We start from the raw sequence: 22,962 nt of genomic DNA on the forward strand, positions 1-22,962 counted from the left end.
TTGTGTGGTGGGTGGTTCTCATCCTCTCTTATAGAAGCTCTTGCATTGTAGGTAAAATGATGATTTAGTCATTGGATCCACGGTCCTGAGCTCAAATTTCCATCCTCCTAAGAAGGTGATTGCAACAGCTGAGCTACAGTCTGAGCAGCTTGTTTCCCTCTGCCATGAGTACTCAAGGATTTTGTTTGTTTGTTTGTTTGCCAAATGAAGCAGCACCATTTGGAGAAACTGTAAGAAAAGGCCGTGTGTGCCTTACTGTCCGGGGAACTGTTTTCCTCTTGCCCATTCTGGCTTTGGTCAGGTTAGGTAAAACTATTTTTGCCTGACTTTATTCCATCGAATGCATGTGAGATTTCATTTCAGAGTCACTGATGATTTTGCATGAAAGCGCAGATATGCTCAATCCGTAGACACTGCAGTGTTCCTCAGAAATCAGTGATAACAGCTGGCATTTTACAGCTAGGAGAGGAAAAATCCTACCATGCTGCAGCTTCTGTTGCAATTTCCAGTGGGAGCTCTCTCAAAGCACCGTCCACTCTGATCTTTTTTGTGTTGCAGTTCCGTACGTTTGATCCCTGCAAGCAGCTGTGGTGTAGCCACCCTGAGAACCCCTACTTCTGCAAAACAAAGAAAGGGCCTCCGCTGGACGGGACCATGTGTGCACCAGGAAAGGTGAGAGCAGGTGCTGCATGGACCCGCACGTTCACGTGTGTTCACGTGCACTTGTGTGCAGTTGGGGATGCCCCCCTTAAAATCAGGGCAGACAAGAGAAGAACATGTCTCGAGGACCTGAGGTCTGCTAAGATGTGAGTCAGACTTGAATGCAAGTAATGTTGAGCAGCCTGAGGCGAGGAGGCAGAAGCCAGGGTTGGTGTGTCCTGCATGGCAGGTCTGCAAGATCTGCACATTGCCCTGTGCTTCTTGGTGGGTCTTTGCAGTAGAGCTAAAAATGGGGAGATTTCCACACGCCTATGACTTTCGTGAGGTCAGGAGTTGTGTTTGTCTCAGTGATGTTGTAGTGACGCTGACTGGCCTCCCCAGTGCGGGGACTGCAGAGAGCAGTGAGGTCCTGGGGGTGACAGCCAAGCCTATGGCTGCCCTGAGGGAGTGGATGGATGTGGGCGTTGAGTGCCAGCTGGAAAGAGCCAACGTGACGGCAGAGAGGGGCTGTGAAGAGAGAAGGGCAGGGTTGCGGAGGTGGATTTGCTGGCTTGATGGGAGCCAAAGGCGGCACGAGGAGCTGTGGAGGGAAGGTGCGAGGTGGGAAGCCACCATGCTGGACCCGTTCCAGGTCACAGTTGCCCTCCTGTGGAGATCACGCTGTGCCCATAGTGGATCTGAACTCCAGGTCCTTTGAAGTCTGCGGAAGAAGTCTGGCTTCCCTGGGCTTTGGATGCAGTGGCTGAGGGGGAGAGGAAGATGTCGCTACTTGGAAAGATTTTTTTGTAAAACCCAATGGATGACATCATTTATGTGATAAATGAACCGTATTAGCAGCTGCTGCTATGGTTTGAAATGTCTTTTTTATGAAAACATAATGTAATGCTAAATTAATTCCCTAGCAAGTCATGCTCTCTATAAAACACTCCCTTCTGGTTTTCTCTTCTTTAGATTTTTCCTCTTAAAACAACTTTGTTTCTTGTTTAAAAATATATATTTTTTAAAAAATTACAATCCAAAATCTTAGACAATTTCTTTGGATTCTCTTTTCTATATCTTGATTTTTGTGTTAAAAATATTCATGAAAACCCCAGAAAAATGCGGTTGTATTCCACTCTGTTGCATCACCCTCTTCCCCAAGGCATTCATTCATATTAGTATTTGAACAGAAATGAGAAGAAAAAAAGAACTTGTAACCATACAGTTAAGGATCGGTCAGTGCTTCCATTATAAACAGTTTGTCAGGATATTATGCAACTCAACTGTAAAACTTTTCTCTGGACTGGAACTTGGGATCCAAGGCTTCAGCAAACTGCAGACAGCCAAGCTTTTTAGTTCAGTGTAGATGCCAGACAGTATGTGCACATTCTGAAGTTTCAGTAGATGATAGGACTATGACTGTTTTATTCCCAGAGGAGCTGTCCCAGTTTTTTGATAAATAAATTTATTGCAGCCTTCCAGGAGAACCTGAGAAAATGATATAAAATGAAAACCATTTTGTTAGATAAGGCTCAGCAGTCTAGCATTTTTTTTTTTGAATAGTGTGAGTTATGAAGGTTATACAACTAACTTCTTATATCTGATCTCAGCATTTGACCAGTGTATTTATTAGTTGTTGGTGTTTTTAATACAGGCACATCAGATCAGTCCTTTTCCATCTGTTCCTTTCCTCTTCATCCCTGCCTTTGATTTGGCCTTCCCCTGTTCACTGTCTTCATCAATTCGGACAACACCAGAGACTCCTACCTGAAAGGATGTGGGCTGTAAACTGCACATATCGCCCAAAGCTGAGACTTAGTTGCATTATGGCAGCTTTCTTTAAGATAAATATCCCATGATACTTCATCAGCACACAAGGAAGAGGAAAATAACTTCAAACTTGATCCACTATTTTCTTTGGAATAATGCCAGAAAAGGAAAGAACAGAAACATAAGCAAATAAAGATGTTGATTCAAAAAGATCCATTTGTTTCCCACTTCAGAGACCTGCAGTTTTCATTATTTCATACCACTAATTCCCAGGGCCTATTTTAAGCTCAGACCAATCACAACACTGCTGATGTGTCAAAGAAACATCCTGGCTTTGCAGCAGCTGAGGGGACCGAGTGCCAGAAATGAAAGCGATGTTCCGGAAACTAGCACAGTGTATGGTGTGTGGATGTTCTCACCTCAGCCTGGTGTTCGGCTAACTGATAACTGGTCTCTTCGCTTTCCCAAACTTAGCAGATGCTATTGAGGAGAACCCAGACCAGCTGCCTCCTTCTTGACTGACAGTCCAGGGGCGAGATCGCCCATGGGAGACACGAGATCTGTAGCAAATTTTTGGCAAACACGCTGATAGCGGCTGTGTCTCTGCAAGCCCAGGCTGTGCCTTGGACCGAGGCACTGCCCCTTGGAAATGGAAGGAAGATGAGACTTCCTAATGCTGCCTAGATGTGTGTATGTATGCATACATATAGATGTATATTTAAGTAAATATATGTAAATGTATGTAAGCTCTTCTGTGCATGTGGTTATTTGAAATGAGTTGCCAAGAGAGTGAGGTTCTGCCATTCCAAACACTTTTTAATAAGTCTCCTTGTGCAAATGGAGACATTGAACAATCGTTATGTTAATTGGCAGCAAACTAATAATTTGCTGGGTTTAGGGATAGAAGAATAAAATATTTTCTTGGAGGTCCCCAGCCAGAGAAGAAAACTACTATTTTTACAGAATCCTTTTCCTTTAGGAAATAGAATATTTCATATTGCTCCTAGCCTGATTTTTTTTTTAAACTAGATTGAGTTTTCAATGACAAGAGGGAAGATTCTGTCAGTTTTGTGAAGCTTCGATGATGCAGCAACTTGCAATTACTTCTGTGTCTGAATGGTCACATTAACTTCCATGAAATAACTCTGGTGTGTAGAGTTAAACACATGGAGGGTCAGAGTCTTAATGTGAAGTCAAAGGCACTCCATAAATTGCTATAGTAAACCCTGCAGACGAGGTATAACTGTGCAAAGCTTAACTCTGTGTAGCATTCTGTGGATTAAAAAAAAATATGCTTCCAGCAAATAATTTTTTTGCTTGTACACAATTCTGTCAGCTCCACTGTTAGCCTCAGGCTTCTGAAGCCGGGCAACCTTCAGAAATATATCATCAGTTTTTGTTGGTCTGGTTTTTTAAACTATTACTCTTCTGGGGAGACATTTATATCGGCTGAAGTAGCTAACTGCTCTCCACAGGGTAGAAATAAAACCCAAAGTTGTTCATGCAAGGAGATCGCGTGCTCCAGTCCATCTGCTCGCTGCAGAGACTAACACAAAGGTTTGCACCGCCTGAGCCTCCTTTGTTCCTTTTCTTGGAGAGAGGTAAGAGCCTGGTACCTGCCCCACCAGCCGAGCTGGTGTTGCTCTTGGATTTGGCTTCTGTGCCAAGGACCGAGCACAAACCCAGCAGGTATTCTCTTCACTTGCACTGTGCTAAAGAGACAATCTGAGCCAAACTTGGAACGATTTTTTTTAGTCTGTCAGGAAAGGAAGGGAATGATTAAATATTGAAATAAATAGATATTATTGTGAAGAAAAATGGACCAAGAAAAAAGCCTTCTGAAAACACTAACATGTACTCAAGGCAGTCCAGATAATTTCGCAGTGAGAAGGCTGACCTCAGCTTCTCTCTGAGACAGGGGCAGATGGGGGAGTGTGTACTGTGTTAGTCACCACAGAAACAGTGAGAATACTTGATTCTCCACTGAAGAAACTTTTACTGGCTTAGAGTAGAATTTAGCATTAGAGCTTTCAGCTTATCCCTTGTAACTAATTATTCTCAAACAGATGGAGCCAAGCGGGCCAGTCTGCGTGTGACGGGAAATACAAATAAATAAGTAACCCTCTCCTGATATGATCTCAGGAGAGCGGGGACAGCTGAACACCACCAGTCGTGATGCAGGACAAGGGGTTACCTGGTAGATATTGGGGTGCCAAGCGAGGAGATAGGAGAGTTGCCAGTTGCTGCCTGACATAAAATAGGTAGATATACCCAGGGAAGACCTGCAAGTCTTTTATAGAAAAATTGCAGATGTGTTAAGCCCACAGGAACACACTGGCTCTTTTTTTTTGGCATCTGCAGCAGTTGTTTCAAAGAACTGCTGAAAACAGCAGTGGAATGTTTTACTGCAAGAGATTTAAGCTTCCTTTTCTGGAAATTGCACTTGTTTGGGACTGTCCTGTTTGCCAGAAAAATAGGCGAGACTGCAAGAAGTCATCTTGTCTTCCATTTAGAAAACAATTTGCCTTTACCCTTTTTTTTTCTCATTAAAAAAAAATATTGCTTTAATATGCTTCATTCTTTAAATTAAATCGCCTGTTTATGAAGGGAATAGTGGTTGAAATTGGCTCTTTTCCACCTCATTATGTAGCTAATGTAATAGAAATAGGAAGGGTTGGCTCTAGCTTCCTTTGTTACCCTGGAGATTGCTCCAGCTCTGGTTGTACCTTCTCACGCGTTTTCTTGCCTGGGTCTGCACTGGGTAAGATGGTTGTGAATAATTTTGTTTTATCTAGGCTTCTTTCTTTTAACCCACAAACAAAAAGGCAGAGCTGGGGATGACTCATTTTACACAAATGCTTGTCTCCTAATAGCTCTGCCTCAGCTTCCCGACAATCGGCGTATGACCAGCTTCTCCAGAAAAAATCAGTGCTGCTCTTTCCTTTACATAGCAAAGTCAATAACACTTTTCCATGTTTGCCTTCCAGTTCAGGGACCAGTCACAGTTTCAGATAGATGGTTTATTAGTGCTTGTTACAAACCTACATTCCCTTGTTTTGCTGGCTAAAACAGGGGAAAGAGGCTGGAAAACACAACATCATGTGTTTCTGCATCTCCTCCTTGCTGGATCCTGGATCATAGCATAATGAACATACGCTACATGGCTCTTGAAACAGATTTGGTGGTTGCTGTGGAACTTATACCTGAGGGATACAGAACCCTGATAAAAGGATGTGTGAGCAAGCACAGATCAGGAGCTGTCACATCTCATCTGCTTCCAAGCCCAGCTGAAATCTGTATTGACAAACTGATGAGTTGCCGGCTTCCCCTGCATCTCCGGATGGTCCCATTGCCACATGGGGCCTGACGGCTCCAACTGTTTGTTCAGACAAACCTCTCTAAAGCCATAAGTAAACAGTCCCTGAAGGATACAGCGCTGAGCTTCAAAACTGGAGAAAGCAAAGGACATATTAGCATTTTGCATTTCTTTCATGCTTTGCTGAATTATCTCTTGTTCTGTCAAACAGCTAAGAAAAATCTGCTCATTACAGCTCCAGAGCAGGATTGGTATAATTGGCTTTGTGGTAACTCATCTATTTCATAGGTTTTGACTTTGAATATTTGAAGTCATGAGAAAGAATGAATCGTTGAAACCTAATTTCTACTCTCTTTTCTACTCTATGTCCAACCAAATCAGCACCAAACTAAATTAGATGAATAAAGAGCTAGTCATTGAGCAACGTAGCGAATCAGTAAGCTGTGTCTTGTCACTGTGTTACTAATGATTCTCTCTTTAAATTCAGCATTATTAATGATTAGCCATCACTTTTAAATTTGTCTTCCAGATCACTAATCGCTCTATGCTTAAGAACGCTCTCCTGTTATGTATCTTCTGATTTTGTTTTTGCTGGCAGCATGCATTTAGCCATATGCTCGGCTTGTGCCGCCTGCCAAATTCCTGCGTTCCAGGGCTTGTTAAGCTGTGTAAAATGTTGTTGTTGACTTGAATGTTAAGGAAAGTAAGTGACTGATTGCACTTGTTGTTATAGCCATCTGTGTGCCTGAGCCAGGGCTCTTATCCCGACAGTAACCGTGAATGCAGACAAACTGCGACACTAATGCGAAGGCATTTGTTGGGCTAGAAATATTTTCCAGGACCCAGACTTCATCAGCAGTCTTTTATAAAAGCAGAAATGGTACCAGGAAGGGACAGAATCTATGATCCTCGAGAAGAATTCATTCTGACTTCAGCTAAGAAAAAATTCCTTGATTAGGGACTGCAGAAATTGGTGGAAAGGCATTGACGGGTTTCTTTAATGAGAGGAGGCAGTAGAGAGTGTCAGTACTGAACCTATGAAGGCTCTTTAAAAATGTGTAAATACCTCATCGTTTTGGGGCATGTAGAAAATTGCGCAGAATTCTGCCTCGGTAGAATGACTGTATTACAAATCAGGTAAAAGAAAACAGAAATCCTAGTTGGGTATGATTTATTGTGCAGAAGTGAGACTGTCCAGGGCTGCTCTCTGGTATGTTGGTCAGTGTTACTATGAGATGTCCAGGGACACTGCAAGAGTTCTTTATTTAATGTCTAAAATCTGAGCTGGCTGGGAAGGTCGGTGCTGCCGCTGGAGCTCTCGCCAGGACTGCCCGAAGTGGCTGAGTGTAATGACGAAGGGAGAGTTTTACCTTTAGCCTCTAAGATGTGGGACTCTGCCATTTCCCTTAAATAAATCTCTATTAGTTACGTTGAAATCACCACTGCAGCCATGTGATGAAGGCACGTAATGCTGAGAGTAGTTTAATAAACTTGGTAGGCTGGAATCCTGCAGGCATGTATGTGCAAGTTCATAAAATCTGAGTTTGGGATCATGGGCATGATGTGTCAGTGAGTCTCACTACTTTCTTCTGGTGAAAAAAAATACAGAATTTGTGCCTAAAATGAAATCTGTTGTACCACAGCTTCTCAGGTTATAATTTAATCATCTAATCATTTTGACGTCTAATTTTCTCTTTCAGCATTGCTTTAAAGGTCACTGCATCTGGCTAACGCCAGACATCCTGAAGCAGGATGGACACTGGGGGGCATGGAGTAAGTTTGGCTCTTGTTCACGCACCTGTGGCACTGGGGTGAAGTACAGGACACGGCAGTGTGACAATCCGCAGTGAGTATACGTACACCGTACAGTCTTCTGATGTGGAGCGAATGAATGGTGAGAATCCTTGCTAAATTCCTAGTGCACTAATGCAGGAAAGGTTGTTGTGTGGCACATGTTAAACCTGACCTATAGTATATATTGTCAGAAACTCTACTTTTGGCCCTTAGCACGTCATGAATCATCTTTATTTCTCAGTTTAACCATCCATTAAGGTGGTTATGCCGTTACAAGGATCTTGAAAGTGCTGTTACGCTATTGCATAAAGCACAAATAAAAGTTTAAGACCCTATTTATATCTTTTTTTAATATGTAAGTATGAAATTATGGCAACGATTTCCTGGATTTTTTAAAATTCATATACCTTTTAAAAATTTTAGTTTGGATATTTCAACAATAAGGTCTTTAAATATTTTCAAGCTCTTTTCATTCCAAGTTGGAATGAAGCTTCAGAGATCAGAACCTTCCCCAAAATTAATTTTTGTAATATTGAATTGTTTTGTTTTGATAACTTATATATGGCTTATCTAGATAATGTAGAATGACTTAATTTCAGCAACACTGGAGGTATAATATGTTTAATATAGACTGGTATGCACAAGTGATATGAAATGTGTAACTATTGCTGTCTTATTGCAATATCATAAAATGTCAAGATCCTAACAGCAAGAACTGAAACAATTATTTTACCAGACAGAATATTTTTAATATTGACTTTCATAGTTTGTGCTGATAAAGTGATTGAACATGACTAGTGTTAAAAATCATCTTATCATTGATTAAGAAAAAACCTCAAGTTTTGTGAAGCAGCATCTTCCAGTGGAAATTGTTCTGTTAAGAAAAAATTTACCAGTTCAAATTTCAGCCTTTATTGCACTGACAGCCTGAAAGTGACCTTTCTAATTGTGGGCACGGTTTTAGCCGTAAAATCTATTTTCATGTAGGAAAAGCCTGATGTGCTATTTAAAATGTTTTCAGTGTTTCTGGAAGAGGTGCAAACCCAGCTATGGCTCCTGAGCTCCTGCTGCCAGCTCCGACAGCGACCTGGTGCCCGTCTGCCTGGGGGATGCAGCACTGAGCCGGACTCTGTGGCACTGAGCTGGGCTCTGGTTTTGGATTTGCTGCTGGTTTAAGGGGTGAATGTGAATGATTCACTTCATCTGCTTGTGCTTGCCTTTCCTGGGCTGCACCAAGACAATGGCTTTTCTTGCCTTTATCAAGTGGTTTGAGGCTTTTCTTGCAGATATTACTTTTAACAGCTCAATAGTGACAGCGAGTTTTTAAAGGAAAAACATATTTTCCATACCAGAAATACATCACAGGCTTCATCAAGTGCCTACTGATGTGACTTGCAATTAAATTGCTCCTCAAAGGATCTGGTAGATGCTTGATTCATGCATTAATGGCGGAAGTAACCATGGCTTTCTCTCCTTGCAGTCCCGCCAATGGCGGCCGCACGTGCGTGGGGCCGAGCTACGAGTTCCAGCTGTGCAACACTCAGGACTGTCCTAAGGACTTCGAAGATTTCAGAGAGGAGCAGTGCCGGCAGTGGGATCCTTACTTTGAGTACCAGAACACGAAACACCACTGGCTCCCCTATGAACACGTTGATGGTGAGAGGAGCTTTTCCTATGAAAAGTAAAATCAGGTGCAAACATGAGTAAAAGTTATATAAGGAGGGGTAAAACTATTTCTGGGGAAATCACGCCTCACAAATCTGTTACAAGTTGTTTGGAGGGATGAGTGGGTATCCGTGTATGAATGATCCAATTCATGTAATGTACCTGGATTTTCAAAAAGCTTTGGATCCTTTTCCCCAATAACTGAGTTATCATGAGATAAAAGGGAATGGTCTTGCATGGGGGTGTGTGTCCCACCAGTGAGCTGGGAAGGGGTGAGAACGAGGTGACAAAATCTGCTCGGGATACAAAATTCCTCAGGCTAATTAAAATAAGAAGGTCTGCAGTGAGAACTGCGTAAATACCTTGTGACACTGAGTGACTGAACATGGCAAATGAAGTTTAGCATTGCTAAATGCCAACAATGGATACGGGGATAAAAAAAAAAAAAGTGTGTGCATGTGTGTCTTTACACAAGGTGGGCTCTGAAGAGAAAGGTGTGGGAACTGGGAATACCTTTAGGAAACATCAGTTCAGTGACGGTCTAGAGAGGGATGGAGAGCACCAATCCACCTCTGTACATCTGTGTGATATGTCTGCATTTTAAATACTCCACCAATGTAGCTCAGGTTGTACCCATCTCACTGCTTCCCCCATTGCTAAAAAACACACAATTGAACTCAGGCCCAAATAAAGCAAACATAAGCAGTGACTTCTGAATAAGGAGAATTTAGACAAACTAAGACTTTTCACCCAGAAAAAGTGATGATTTAGTTAAAAAGATCATTGCAGAACTGTGAAGGGCATGAAGAGACTGAACATGGAATGATTATTTGCTGTTTATCGTAACACAAACCTGAGAACATAAAATAAAATTATGAGGCTGTAGATTTAAAACAAATAAGAGGGAGTACTTTTCCACAGAGCATACAATTAAGCTGGAATTCATTGCCACAGGAAGCTGCAGATGCCAGAAAGGTTTAAAAGTGATTTAGAGAAATTCTTGAAAGTTCTATAATCCATTAAGACCTATTAAACACCAAGCTCTAGCCATGACTTAGGAAATCCCCAGGCTGCAGTTTACAAGGAACCTGGAGAGTATTCCGAGAAAATTATCGGGTTTGTTCTTAGATCTTCCTGCAAACACTGCTGGCAGGTGTTGGCTTGGATGGGTGCTGGGTCTGAACCAGCACGGTCAGTTTGATGTAATGGCATCTCGGCAGAGATCACCTCTTAGAACAAAAATGTTCATTTTCCTGTTAATGCCTCTGCTTAACTGTCAATGAAAGTGCAGCTGGTTGATCTGGGCCATGAAGGCAGTTGCCATGCTATTGCCATGTTGTGTTGAAAACGTGCCAAGAAGAGGTTTTACCAAACAAAAAGGCGGGTGGCAATGATTCTAGACTTGTTTGACAAGGAGTGTGGGCTGCTCACTATTTTTAAACCTGGTCACTTCATTTGAATGACAGATGCTCCAGGGCAGGGTTGGCATGATAAGGGGCACCCAAGCTGTCCTCAGCCGGGCACCCATCTCTGGGAGGGAAAAGGTCATTTGGGTGATTCATTTTGTGTTCCAGTGAGAGGATGTTCTGCCAGAAGTTACTAACAAATTCCTTGTAATTAATTTGCCTGAGTTTCTTCCCAAACATTTCTCAGGGTTCCGTTATTCTTTTCATGCCATCTTGTGCAATCTGGGATTTTCAGAGGCATAGACACAGCCTCACAGCTTAATTTCGTGAAATAGTTTTGCTGGCACAGGGAGAGCGGATGAACGCTGTGGCCCGCAGACCTTTGCTTCTGCTTTAGCCCTTGGAGCAGTCTGCTGCAAAGACCACTGCAACTAATCAGATGTTTTTCTATGAAATTCAATGGCTTCTGGGCCAAAAACCAGCTCACTGATGTCTGAGCACTGATGACTGGACACCGCTGGTTTCCCATATTACTATGGTATAACTGCAGCCACCTTTAGAGTTACATTTACTGGTGCAGGGTCATTAGAGGGAACAGCTTTTGTGTGAAAACAAGGCCAGGGGATGGTGTGTGCTTGAACTCTAATGCATTTAAAACTCCCTTTTGTAGAGATAAGGCGTATCAGTGACAGACTTTGTGCAGATATTGCAGTCACGGCTCAAAAGCGACATAATTCCAGACACTTCACATGCAGCTCAGCTGGACGTGTCTGACACATTGTGTGTGTGATGGGGACAGAGAAGAGCATCTCATCCTGTGGCCAGAGAAAAGCTGCCAAACCGGGTACATCGTGGTGTGTGCTTGAGAACCCCGTGCCATGGCCTCTATCCTGCTCCAAGCCCCCAGCCCCACTGGGCTCCTGTGCCCCTGTGCATGTGTCTGCCAGGGCAGGCTGGAGTGACATTGGCTATTAGCTCCCAGCCTCAATTAAACGAGCAGGAAGCGCATGGGGAGCAGGACAGACACAAGGTCATGTCCATGCTCCTGCACATCTACTATGCCCAACACCAGTGAATAGAAATAAAATAATTCTATGCAATTAACAGGGTCCAATTTAATGGCATTTGCACATTTACTGTTCCCATGCAGAAGTGGGAAGAGAACCCTCTCTAAAATAAAGCCCTCGTACAGAGTTTTTGGCACGCAGTCAGACCTTCCGATACTTTTATTTAATCGCACGTGGTGGATGTATGGTATGTGTGGGGTGGGTGTGGGTACATAGGTAGAGCGTGCCTTTGTATGTGCCTATGCCTCGTGCGTAATGTTTCTGATATATGCAAATACACCAGGTCTGTGACTGTTATGATCTCAATAGTCCCATATTAAGAATCTACACCAAAAAAAATGAAGTAGCTGTTTTAATAGTCTAGGCCCTACCTTTAGCATTACATTTCTGCATTGTTCGGGAGCAGTAACAAAGGTCTCTGATGTACCAATACCCAGCGGCCATGAGGACATCAACAGCGATAACAAGGACTTTATTAAAAGAGAGCAGAGGCCATGGAACTGTACAGGGGAAGAATGCAAAGGGCCTGTGAAGATTTATTTTTATTGAACTGCTATAATGGAATGGTCATTATTGTTTTAAATGGTGGGGAAAGTGTCCCAGCTTTTAATCATGTTAAAATAGCAGAATATTTATTTATCTCATCTAACAGAAAGGCCATCTGCTCTTCAAGGAAAGCACGGTGAATCCTATTAAGGGGCAGGGGACAGAGAGAGGTATGGGTAAAACGCAATACAATGGTAGCATACAACTTTATTCAGCCACTGAATAGTCATTTCAGCTTTACTTTTTGTTCTTAGCTCTTTGGAACAGATTAGCAGAAAGAGGTATGCTTGACTGGCTGTTTGTGCATGTGTTAGTAAAAAAATATTTTGGTTTGGGTTTCTTTCTGAACCTGTTTGACATCTCATCTCATTTAATGCTTTAAACTATCATAAATACAAGTACGAGAATGAGGGAGAATTAACTTCATATTTAGGAGTCAATGGCATGACCCAGCTGTCTCCAAAGACATTTTGCTTGCCAGATTCACTCAGTGTCGAACAGCTGCTTTTCATGGCAAAATCACTTTTGCTTTTTTTCAGATGTAAGTACAATGTGGGAGAAACTGATGCAGAAACCTGCATCTCTCACAGGTGGTCATGTACCAAGACTGAGGAAACCTCTGCCAGATTCCGTCATCTGACAAAGGATTAACTAGAGCACCCCACATCGAAGTAAATGATCTATTATTCTTAAGATTGACTCCTAATGATGATACATGGGTGCTTTATGATTCTGCAGTTTCCAAATGATCACATAGCCTTTGAAAGGGGACAAGCACCGATGATTCATGGGGTACCGTATTGTGTTCTGTGATGTATGCAAGGAAGAAGAGAGAGCTAACGCTACTGAAAAGTGCTGTTCACGAAGTCAGCAACTAAACTGTTAGAGCTGAACATGCACAATTTGGGTTGATTTGTTTTCCAGCTAAGGAAAGATGCCACCTGTATTGCGAATCAAAGGAAACGGGAGATGTGGTGTATATGAAAAGGATGGTACACGATGGGACCCGCTGCTCCTACAAAGACGCTTACAGCATCTGCGTGCGGGGAGACTGCCTGGTAAGGTTCTGCTGGCTTGTTTCAGAGCTTAGTACTGTGAAAACAATTTAATGGTAGCTTGAATGTTTCTCTCCAAGCATGACTATTTAACTAAGTATAATAACGCTTTGGGCAATAAGGAGATTTCATTAGGGTTATTGTCACAATATTATGTGTGGTATTCACAGTTGCCATCACATTGCATGTGACTCAATTCCAACAGTGCCTACCTACACAAGTAATATTTAATGTAGTATTTTAAGATGAACTATTACAATTAGCTTTCAATGAGAGCTTTTCCTGCTGAGGTTTAGTGAGGGTGGAATGTACAATGAAACAGGAACACGCAGCAGCTTTCAAGGAAAGTGGTGTTAAGATATGGCTGATGTGAATTCTCTCTGTATTTGATCATGCTATTTTTAAAAAAATCAATGACAGTTCCTCTAAGTTGGGATCTGCCGCGGGTCATCTTTCAACAGAATTAGAGGCTCCGACTTAGCAAAGCACTGGTGGAGGTGCTTATCCTCACACAGATGCTTTGATTCTCCTGGAATTTAAGCATCTGCTTTATGATGAGCTGAGACTTCAGAGCTTTTCCTTAACTGTGTAGCTTTCCTTCAGTAAGAGGACCAGTGTGAAGCATAATATAAAAATATATTCACTTGATTGACAACTCTTGTAGGAACGGGAAGTATTAAAATCTATTTAGATGTTGATCTTCCAGGAAAATACTACGATTTGTACTTTTTTGCTGAAGCAGAAGCCTGGGTTTTGATATCTGAAGACTCATTTGAATTGAAGCATGGATATATAAGAATGACTGGTTTTCTCTCTTGCACGCAGAAAGTTGGGTGTGACAGGGTCATAGGTTCCACAAAGCAGGAAGATAAGTGTGGTGTTTGTGGAGGAGATAATTCCCACTGCAAAGTGGTAAAAGGAACATTTTCAAGAGTACCAAAGAAACAAGGTCAGTGCATCCCACGTGTTTTGTCCTGGTGAATTCAGGGTATTTTTGCATGATCTCTTCTGTTTCATGGAAAGTACCAGAGCAACCACAAATCATTTTACAGCATCACTAATTCCAGTAAACTCTCTGGACTTTACTTCGAGATGTGTCTAGAATTAGAAAGTAAGACTTTTGTCCAGTGGTCAGTTAAGTCTGCGACACCAGCGCCTGTTCATGCACACAGGAGGGCATCAGTGCTCTGCGTTGGGGAGCTGTGGACCTATTTGTGCTGCTGCTGTCACTCAGCTACTCTGTCCGGGTCACCGGAGTGCTGCAAGAATGTGTCGTCATCACTCGCTGTCAGACAGGAGTTTGCATGGTGCATATGGCACTCAAAACCCATTTTAGTCTGAAGCAAAGTCAATTTGTTGATGTTACTTAAGGCATTTTTCTTCTGACCCAAAGCCCTTTGTTCCTGTTACGTTCCGTCAGCTGACACAGAAATAGGGATGGGAATGATGCTGGATTAGGTTCAGCTTTCTGTAATACACCCTGCTTTTAGAAAATAAGATTTATTTTAAAACTTAAGACAGACTCTTCCTGTTCGTGGCATACTAACCAGTTACTATCTTTTCATATACTACAATAAAGGGCACATAAAGATGTTTGAAATTCCTGTCGGTGCGAGACATTTACTTATACAGGAAACAGATGCCACCAGTCATAATCTCGGTAAGTAACAAGTAGGAAAACTTTCAGTCAGATTATTTTTTCTACTGTTTGTTTTTGTCTCTGGAGCCTCACAATGTGTTTATGCATTTGTTTACCCATTATCCTCCCGCACAACATACCTTCTTTAAGTATGTTAAATTAGGAAACTTGTTTGGCAATTTGATTTCCCTGTGCTGTATTCCCTGGTGTCCTAGACAGAATATCCCTGCATAGGCATGTGCATGTGCAAAAGCTGCTGGAAGAGGAGCTGAATTACGTTATGGGGTGCAATGCATTATCTTTGTGTGTATCTCTCATAATGTACTTCCTATTCTCAGTCATTTCCCAGCTATATCCAAATCCGTTTCAGGTTCTGCCCCCTTGCTAACAGTATTGACACAAGGCTGCCCGATCAATCACACAGCTTAGAAAGTAATTGAAATCCACTCCTCGTGGTGCCCTGTAATCAATGCGGAGCAGCGTCCAGTAGGCTGTTATTAATTGGAAGTAGATTCACAGCGAATGGCTTGCTAATTATATCGTGAGTCATTCCAGCTTCTCACCAGCGAATGCTTCTCTTGCTGCTCAGTGCCCTGTGGATCAGGAGAGCGATCGCTCATTGATTCAGACACGGTTCTTCTTTCGGTGTGGGGTGAGCGATACGCAGGGGACATGACCAGCTTGCTCTCTGTTGAGGCCAGCACTGAGGGAGTGGGATGCTCAGGTAGCTGCTGGAGAGAAAAGGGAGCTAAAATCCAGTCTTAAATAACAAACAGCCCCTGCTTCTTCTAACGAGGAGAGCAAATTCTCCATCTCGGGAGAAAACCAAGAGTCCTTGTACAAAGGTGGCTGAAGTCTCTCTGGGTGAAGGATGGGGCATTGATGGCAGCCGAAGCAGAGGAATCGGGCGGTGTGCGATGGCAGGTGCCTGCAAAGCAACAGCAGCTTAAGCAGGGCTGTGTCAGGGCTGGGGCTGAGCAGGAGAATTAATACAGTTTCTGGTGTCTCTCTTTTGCTGTGGGGACCTGCTGGGGGTCAGCTCAGTAGCGTTTCTCTCATGGAGCAGTAACAGCCTCCTGAACTGCCTTACAACATGTCAAATTGTTGAGGAGCCATGGGACCCCCACCGGCTGTCAAATTGGCTCGGATTTGGCCAATGGATTCAGAAGTTGTTAGCTGGGAGCAGGCAGACGGATGGACACACGCAGTGCAGTTGCGCTGGCCTCATTTCTCTGCAAGGCAGGCTATGAAAAAGAAAGAAAAGAATGACTGATGTTTCTGGAGCTGAGCAGGAAAGCATGGGCAGTTCAGTTAAACACCTGAAAAAGTCTTTCCAAACTCATGAGGCAACAGAGGGAAGATGCGCGCTGGCCTTTTCTGCTTCTTCCACTGAGACAAGAGCAGAACACTCAGAAGAGAACCTCTCGTATTCACTTTTCTTATGTTGTTCCTAGCAATTAAAAATCGTGAAACGGGGAAATTCATCCTAAGCGAAGACAACTATGTGCCAGATTCTAAAGTATTTATTGACATGGGTGTGGAGTGGGAATATCGGAATGATGATGATAGAGAAACCGTGCAGACCATGGGGCCACTGCGTAATGGCATAGTTATTCTGGTAAGTCAAAGGAAAATTATCTTCCACGGAACACAGTGTTAGGGTTACAGAGCCATAATGTGCTATAATATATTTTAGATTCCTCTTGTGAGTTATGAGAAGATATCTGCTTCAATTATAAGACAGTAGAAGATGTATTTTAATTCCTTTCTCTGAATTCATTGCACTGTACAAGAGTTGTAGTAACTCAGGGTTACTTGTTGAGCAACCAGCTCTCCTGATTATTTCCTGTGGATGGCCCAGCAAATGGCCAGTGTATAAAGACTCTCCAGCTTACTTATCGTATCTGACACAGAGCATTAGTTTAAAAAGGTCAAAATTGTTCCTATCAGATAGATGTAATAGCTCCTCCTCCCATCCATGTTTTGAAAATGTATCCTGCAAAGGCAGATGCAGGATCCTTGTCCTTCCAGGCTCACTTCGTCAGGGCACAGCCAGTTCTGCAGTTCCCAAGCCCACCCAACTATATTCATTTTTCATTGCAAACCAGCAGACAATAGACTACAACGAACAGGGGCAGATTGATTCAGAATCCCTCTGAAAGCAGCTGTAGTGTGTTGATCTATACCAGCTGCAGGTCAGAGAAGGAATAAATATTATGCTTTCAAAGGACCAATATTTTGCACTTTATTCACATTGAGTTCTGTTTTCTTGCATTTGTCTTAGTTTATATTTCTGTCAGGATTAAGTTACAGTCTTCATAGAATTCCCAGGATTATCGTAAGAATATTTGTTTTATTAGAAGTCTAAGCAATTTTCTTCACCACTTTCAGTGTGTTCGGATTTGCCTTGTCTTTCAGTGGAACTATCCGTTATCATTTTAGTACAACATTTCCTTCCTTTATGATGGGATATGGAAAAAATTTAGTGTTGTGAAGTCAGTCCAATGCTGGCAAGAAAAATCAGGCTAAATGAACAACAGTCTTTCTTAATATGCAGTTTAGAAACTCTTTGTCATAAGGATAGAGATATTTTTTCATCAGGGAAAAAAAAAAAGTGTTGAGTGCAGCTAAAGTGTTTAAATCCCTTCGGGAATGTTTTTATATCCAAGCCATATGATTGCTATTTCACGTCATCTCACATAGCTTCTGATATCAGCCTTTCACATCGTTTTTCCCCTATATCTGTTTTACTAGGTGATTCCTCATGGTGGTGCCAAGATATCTTTGACTTACAAGTACATGATCCATGAAGATTCCCTGAATGTAGATAACAATAATGTTTTGGAAGAGGATTCGGTGTCATATGAATGGGCTCTGAAGAAATGGTCTCAGTGTTCAAAACCTTGCGGAGGAGGTAAAAAACAAAACCCCAAAGCGTTCAAAATTGATTAAGAGAAAAATGAAAGAATGAAAGCCACGTGTGGAATTCATTGCCACAAGACACTAGGGAGACTAGGAGTATGAGAAGGCTTTATTTAAATTAAGAAATAGATAAATAAATAGCTAATGGACTTAAAAAATCTGACTAAAATGGTTTTGTAGACAGATCTGGGGTGGCTCATTTCTGATTTATGATTAGCAAATTGAAAAATAGTACAAATGTACAAGATTTGGATGAGGATTTCTGAGACAAGAGGATGCCAAACCTCCAGGTGCCACAGGGCAGCTCTTGGTGAATCTGCATCCTGTGCTGTGGCCCTTGCAATGTGCAGACCCTGCTTTGGGGGCCAGATGTGGACCCTGGTGCTGTTCACCAAACTGATGGGCAGGTCACAGCCCCTGAGTGTGGCTGTGCGCGTTTGCAGAACGTTTTTGAAATGCTAATTATGTTGTTTTTCTCATTCTAGTCTGTAGTGAAAAATAAAGGGGATGAGCAATTCTGGGTGCTCAATCTCCATGAACAAGTGTTTATTCAGTGCAATTTACAGTTCCTTTTGTAGCATGTTCACCTGTAGCTCCACCTGCAACTTTTGACAGTCTATGCGCAGTTTGTTTGAAACCTGAATCCTGTGTAAGATCTACCCGTACTGAAAATAAAGAGCAGTGTCTTTCTTCAGGCTACCAATTCACAAAATACGGCTGCCGGAGGAAGACGGACCACAAGATGGTTCATCGGAGTTACTGCGAGCTGATCCAAAAGCCAAAGCCCATTCGCAGGGTGTGCAACCTCCAGGAGTGCTCCCAGCCCATGTAAGCATCGCTGCCACCAGCACTGCTGTCACAGGCATTGTACCCAGCTGGCACTTGTCACCTGCAAGAAGGTGACTTAAGCTTGATCTCTGCTTTTCCAACTCAATATGTGGCTGCTTGAACATGGGGGCCCTTAAGTACCTCTGTGCATCATTGCAGAGGCACAGGACTGTGAAGATGTGGTGCTATATTCTGCTTGTAGAAATAGTATTTCTGGGACTGCTGGTTCCTATTACTTCTGAAATAAGTTGGATTAGAAGTGGTCTTGATCCAAACATCTGTGTTCAGGCCAGCTTGAGGTAATAAAAAATAGACATAAATTCAATTTATGCCAGTTGATTTTACACAGTGTGAATTAACCATGTAAGAACAAATTTACAGAGTGCTACATAAGAAAAACAATGTCATACAGAGTCTAAAATCCAAATCTTCCTAAATTTGACAATATATTTTTGGACATTTATACACAGGGAAAAATATTTGGCGTGTTAGATTTCTGTGGCTGCCCTTGTACAGCATAGTATGCCTGTTGTACCCTCACCTTTGCTATACGTGGTCAATTGTTACAAATATTTTAATTCACATTTTACAGACACTTTTTTTGACTGGCAGCAGGTCACTCCTGCCACATGTAGGACTCATATATTCCTCATGTTGCTACCACAACAAGAAAGGAGTATGTTGATCCCAGCTTTTATCTCTGAGGACCAAGTCTAGATTCCAGGAAGTACAGCAAATAAGTAGAACATACCACACAATATTTCCTAACTTTCTTTCAAAAAACATCCGAAACGTAGAAAAGTCAAGAAGCCGTGTCCCATAAACTCAGCATGTGTCAGGGTTTAACATTTATTTATTGGAATTGATGTAATGACCTAACTGTATCTCAGCCTCTCTGGAAAGGACTGTGTTCTTCTTTCAGCTGCAAATATAATTGGACACAGGTACCACAAAGACTCAATAGGATCCTAAATTGTACTTGGATTCCTGAATGTCTCAGTCATTTCTGTTTCCATAGAATGGCATTGAAGCATTTTCCACTTGTACATAGGAGAGGCAATTATTTAAGAGATTTTATGAAGCTCTGTGACACTCACTGCACTAATGTGCCGCTTCTTGGCTGCTGGGAAAAAATCATGTTTGCCTCAGAAATCACCTTGGGATTCATGGTTTTGTGTTCCACAGCACTCGCCTTTCTCCACAGCTGTGTAATTTCAATAGGCCACAAAGAGAAAGTTGGGTGAAATTGCCACTTTTTGTTTAACTTGGGTATTTAGTGCATTGCCTTGTGCCCATGCTATGTCCTGACTATTTCTAAAACCAGGATTTTATGAGGGCTTAGAACAATTCCTTCAAACTCAGGATATTTCTTCAGATTATGTGTATTTTTTGGTTAAGTTTGTCCCATGTGAATACTGTTTTCATTGAACAATATTTCCTTCTTGCAAATCTCTGCATTCTCTAAATATTTATAGACTGCTGTATGTCTTCCCTTGCTTGATTATAACCAAGTTTTCAGTAGTCTACATAAATTCCCTCTGGTCCTGTCTGTCCTTTTTGCTCTTCTCTAAGTTCCTTACAATTTCTAGGTGTAATTCTTGAGCCAGTTTGGATGATCAGCAAAGGTTTTGACTATGTCACATTACAAAATATGGGTGACATTTTTCAGTGGCCAAATTGATTTACACATTATCAACTCAAGACTTTCTGAGTGAGCAGAGTGTTGCCTTCCACAAAACGAAACATGTATGATGCTGAGGACCCCGGTTCCCTGAGCTCAGCACGCACAGCATTGATGATGTAGCTGGATTTGCTTCAGCAGCCGGTGTCTGGCGTGGCCGGGGATGTGGTCCAGGCGTATCCAGATGTGGGTCAGGCTGGAGCTGCATTTCTGGCCCAGATGTTTGGGATTCAATCCTGTGAGAACGGGCTGTGGGGATGGCTGGGGTGTGCTCAGGTCTCCCTGCAGAAAAGGCACAGCTCATGCGCCAAGACCTGGGAAGCTCAACAGCACCCTTGGGTGGCTGCTTTTGACGAAAAAAATAACCTCCTACATTTTTATGTGCAGTCTTGGAAAGGCCAGCTTAAAATTAAAGCAAAGGAAGCAAAAGAAGAATAATGCTTATCTTGGAAATAATGAGAGAGTAATTTTAAAGATTTGGGCCTTATTACTGATTTTTCAGGGACATGGTCAAATAAAACTAACCATAACTGCTTATGGTTTTTCATATCTTCTTTTTCCATATCAGAACCAGTATTAATGTCCTGTTAAACCTCTGTTTAAGAGTTACAGTTCAACAGTTTGAACTCACCTAATTTAGGAGAGAGAGAATTTTACTCAACTTATTCTCTTTTCATCACCCCAGATGGGTTACAGGAGAATGGGAGCCTTGCAGCAAAAGTTGTGGGAAAACAGGATATCAAGTACGATCTGTCCGATGTATCCAACCCCTACACGATAATACGAATCGGTCTGTTCATACCAAGTACTGCAACAACGACCGTCCAGAAGGCAGGAGGCCTTGCAACCGGGAGCTTTGCCCAGCGCAGTGGAGAATAGGACCCTGGTCACAGGTCAGTCTCTCTCTGGAGGTCTCAAGCTACTAATTTCTTCCGATGCAGGGGAGAAAATATTTGAATATATTCAAATGTGTTAACGCAATAAACTAATACTTATGCAAACGGTATATTGCTTCCACTGCTACTAATGCCACAGAAAGTGAGTTAGACGAAGATGTGGTGGTAGTCAAACAGCCAGTAAAGCCGTCCTGTGGCAGTGCTGGATGATCCAGACCCCACGAGCCACCCGTATAAGACGGCAGCATCAGGCAAACTGACTCCTATCATCTGCTCACAATCATTTACCTGTTGGCTCAAGCTGAGGAAAGGGCAATTAATTCTTTTATCACTGTTTTATTTTCTTTCAAGTACAGAAGACTTCAAAGTCTTCAGACACTGTGATTAAGGACACTTAAGGAAGTTAGGCACCAACACTCGTGGAGATTCAAAGGTGCGAGTATCTTTGATGTAAAGGCCTTCAGCAGATTCAGTTGCTCAGTCTTGTAAGATTCTGTTCATAAGCCAAAGGATAGAGTTTTTCACATAGTTTACTATGGAAATACAGGGCACTTATTCATGAACCATTTTTGTTGCCATTGCCTTGGGTAAAACAGGATTCAGTCACTCCCAGAACAAGTGTCAGGAGCTGGGTGGTATTATATTTTGTGCTTTCCATCCCTGGCTTTTTGGCTAATGTGCTGTGTGAGCAAGAAATGTAATGCCACCGTGCACAGACTGTTTCTTGCTAAGTATTTACAAGAGTAATAAGAAGTTCCATCTATCCATAGCTGCAAACCTTTGCAGTCATCGAAAGGCAATAAATGTGAGTAGAATATTACAACATTAAATTGTTCTTACAATTTTGAACCTGAGATCCTTACAGTTCTCATCAGCATCGCTCCATTAAATTGTTTAAAAAACGTGGCTGCATTTGGAGATAAAACATCTTATTTTGGAACTGTGCCATACAAATAAGCACAAACAGTTTTTATCCTCACTGGCTTGAATAGTGTAACAAGCAATGCCATCTCTGGTGCACACTGTGAATAGATGCCCCACATTTACAGTTTCTTTATTGCTCAGACCATAAACGCTTTCTTGGAGTGTTTCACAATTACTCATATACCACAAAAAGCAGTGGTTCTCCCTCTTGCTTAGTTAAAGTAGGTGCTGTGGTGGTTCAAATAATGTACCATGTCAGCTCAAATCAAGGGCAGTGGTTTAAAATTTAAAAATTAATTTCTAATCCATTGTTTCCAAAGGGTGGCTGGGGCTCTAACTGGTGCATCTTCTTGCAGTGCTCTGTCAGCTGCGGCAACGGCACGCAGGATCGCCCGGTCCTGTGCCGGACCAGGGACAATGCTATCGGCCTCTGTAAAGAAAATAAACCTGAGACTGTAAGGATTTGCAGACTACCTCCGTGTTCAAGTAAGTGCTTGTCTTCTCTAGCATATATTACTTGCTGAAAAAAATTATACTGATTCCATTTATTCGAAATGCTGTCATTGACTTTACACTTGTGTGCTATGCCTGCCTGGGATGGCAGTTCTCCATAGCCCCGGTTTCAAGCAGACTTTCTAAGTGTAGAGTTGTGTGGCCGATGGACTTCTTGGGCACGTGGTTGTTCTCCTCTCACAGTGGCGAGCAGCGCTTGCCCCAGGACAGCATGAGAGGCTGTGGCAGAGCTCAGCACAGCAGGGGTGGCTGAATCCGGCACTCGCCGGGGTGAGCAGCACTGCCCGAGTCCAGCCCCGCG

The 22,962-nt window shown here is 42.4% G+C and overlaps 1 protein-coding gene across 1 annotated transcript in view; it reads left to right on the plus strand.

Moving 5' to 3' along the window:
* Positions 1 to 22,962, plus strand: part of ADAMTS2 (ADAM metallopeptidase with thrombospondin type 1 motif 2) — a 186,331-nt gene that overhangs the window by 153,288 nt on the left and 10,081 nt on the right. The window contains exons 10-20 of the mRNA XM_065643858.1: positions 559 to 672; positions 7,426 to 7,571; positions 9,000 to 9,175; positions 13,128 to 13,261; positions 14,084 to 14,207; positions 14,838 to 14,918; positions 16,352 to 16,515; positions 17,652 to 17,811; positions 18,515 to 18,647; positions 21,014 to 21,221; positions 22,505 to 22,634. Of these exons, the coding sequence (XP_065499930.1) occupies positions 559 to 672; positions 7,426 to 7,571; positions 9,000 to 9,175; positions 13,128 to 13,261; positions 14,084 to 14,207; positions 14,838 to 14,918; positions 16,352 to 16,515; positions 17,652 to 17,811; positions 18,515 to 18,647; positions 21,014 to 21,221; positions 22,505 to 22,634 (1,570 nt within the window). The remainder of the gene's footprint in view (positions 1 to 558; positions 673 to 7,425; positions 7,572 to 8,999; positions 9,176 to 13,127; positions 13,262 to 14,083; positions 14,208 to 14,837; positions 14,919 to 16,351; positions 16,516 to 17,651; positions 17,812 to 18,514; positions 18,648 to 21,013; positions 21,222 to 22,504; positions 22,635 to 22,962) is intronic.

This window comes from Caloenas nicobarica, chromosome 13 (genome assembly GCF_036013445.1).
Source record: "Caloenas nicobarica isolate bCalNic1 chromosome 13, bCalNic1.hap1, whole genome shotgun sequence".
Taxonomy (NCBI): Eukaryota; Metazoa; Chordata; class Aves; order Columbiformes; family Columbidae; genus Caloenas; species Caloenas nicobarica.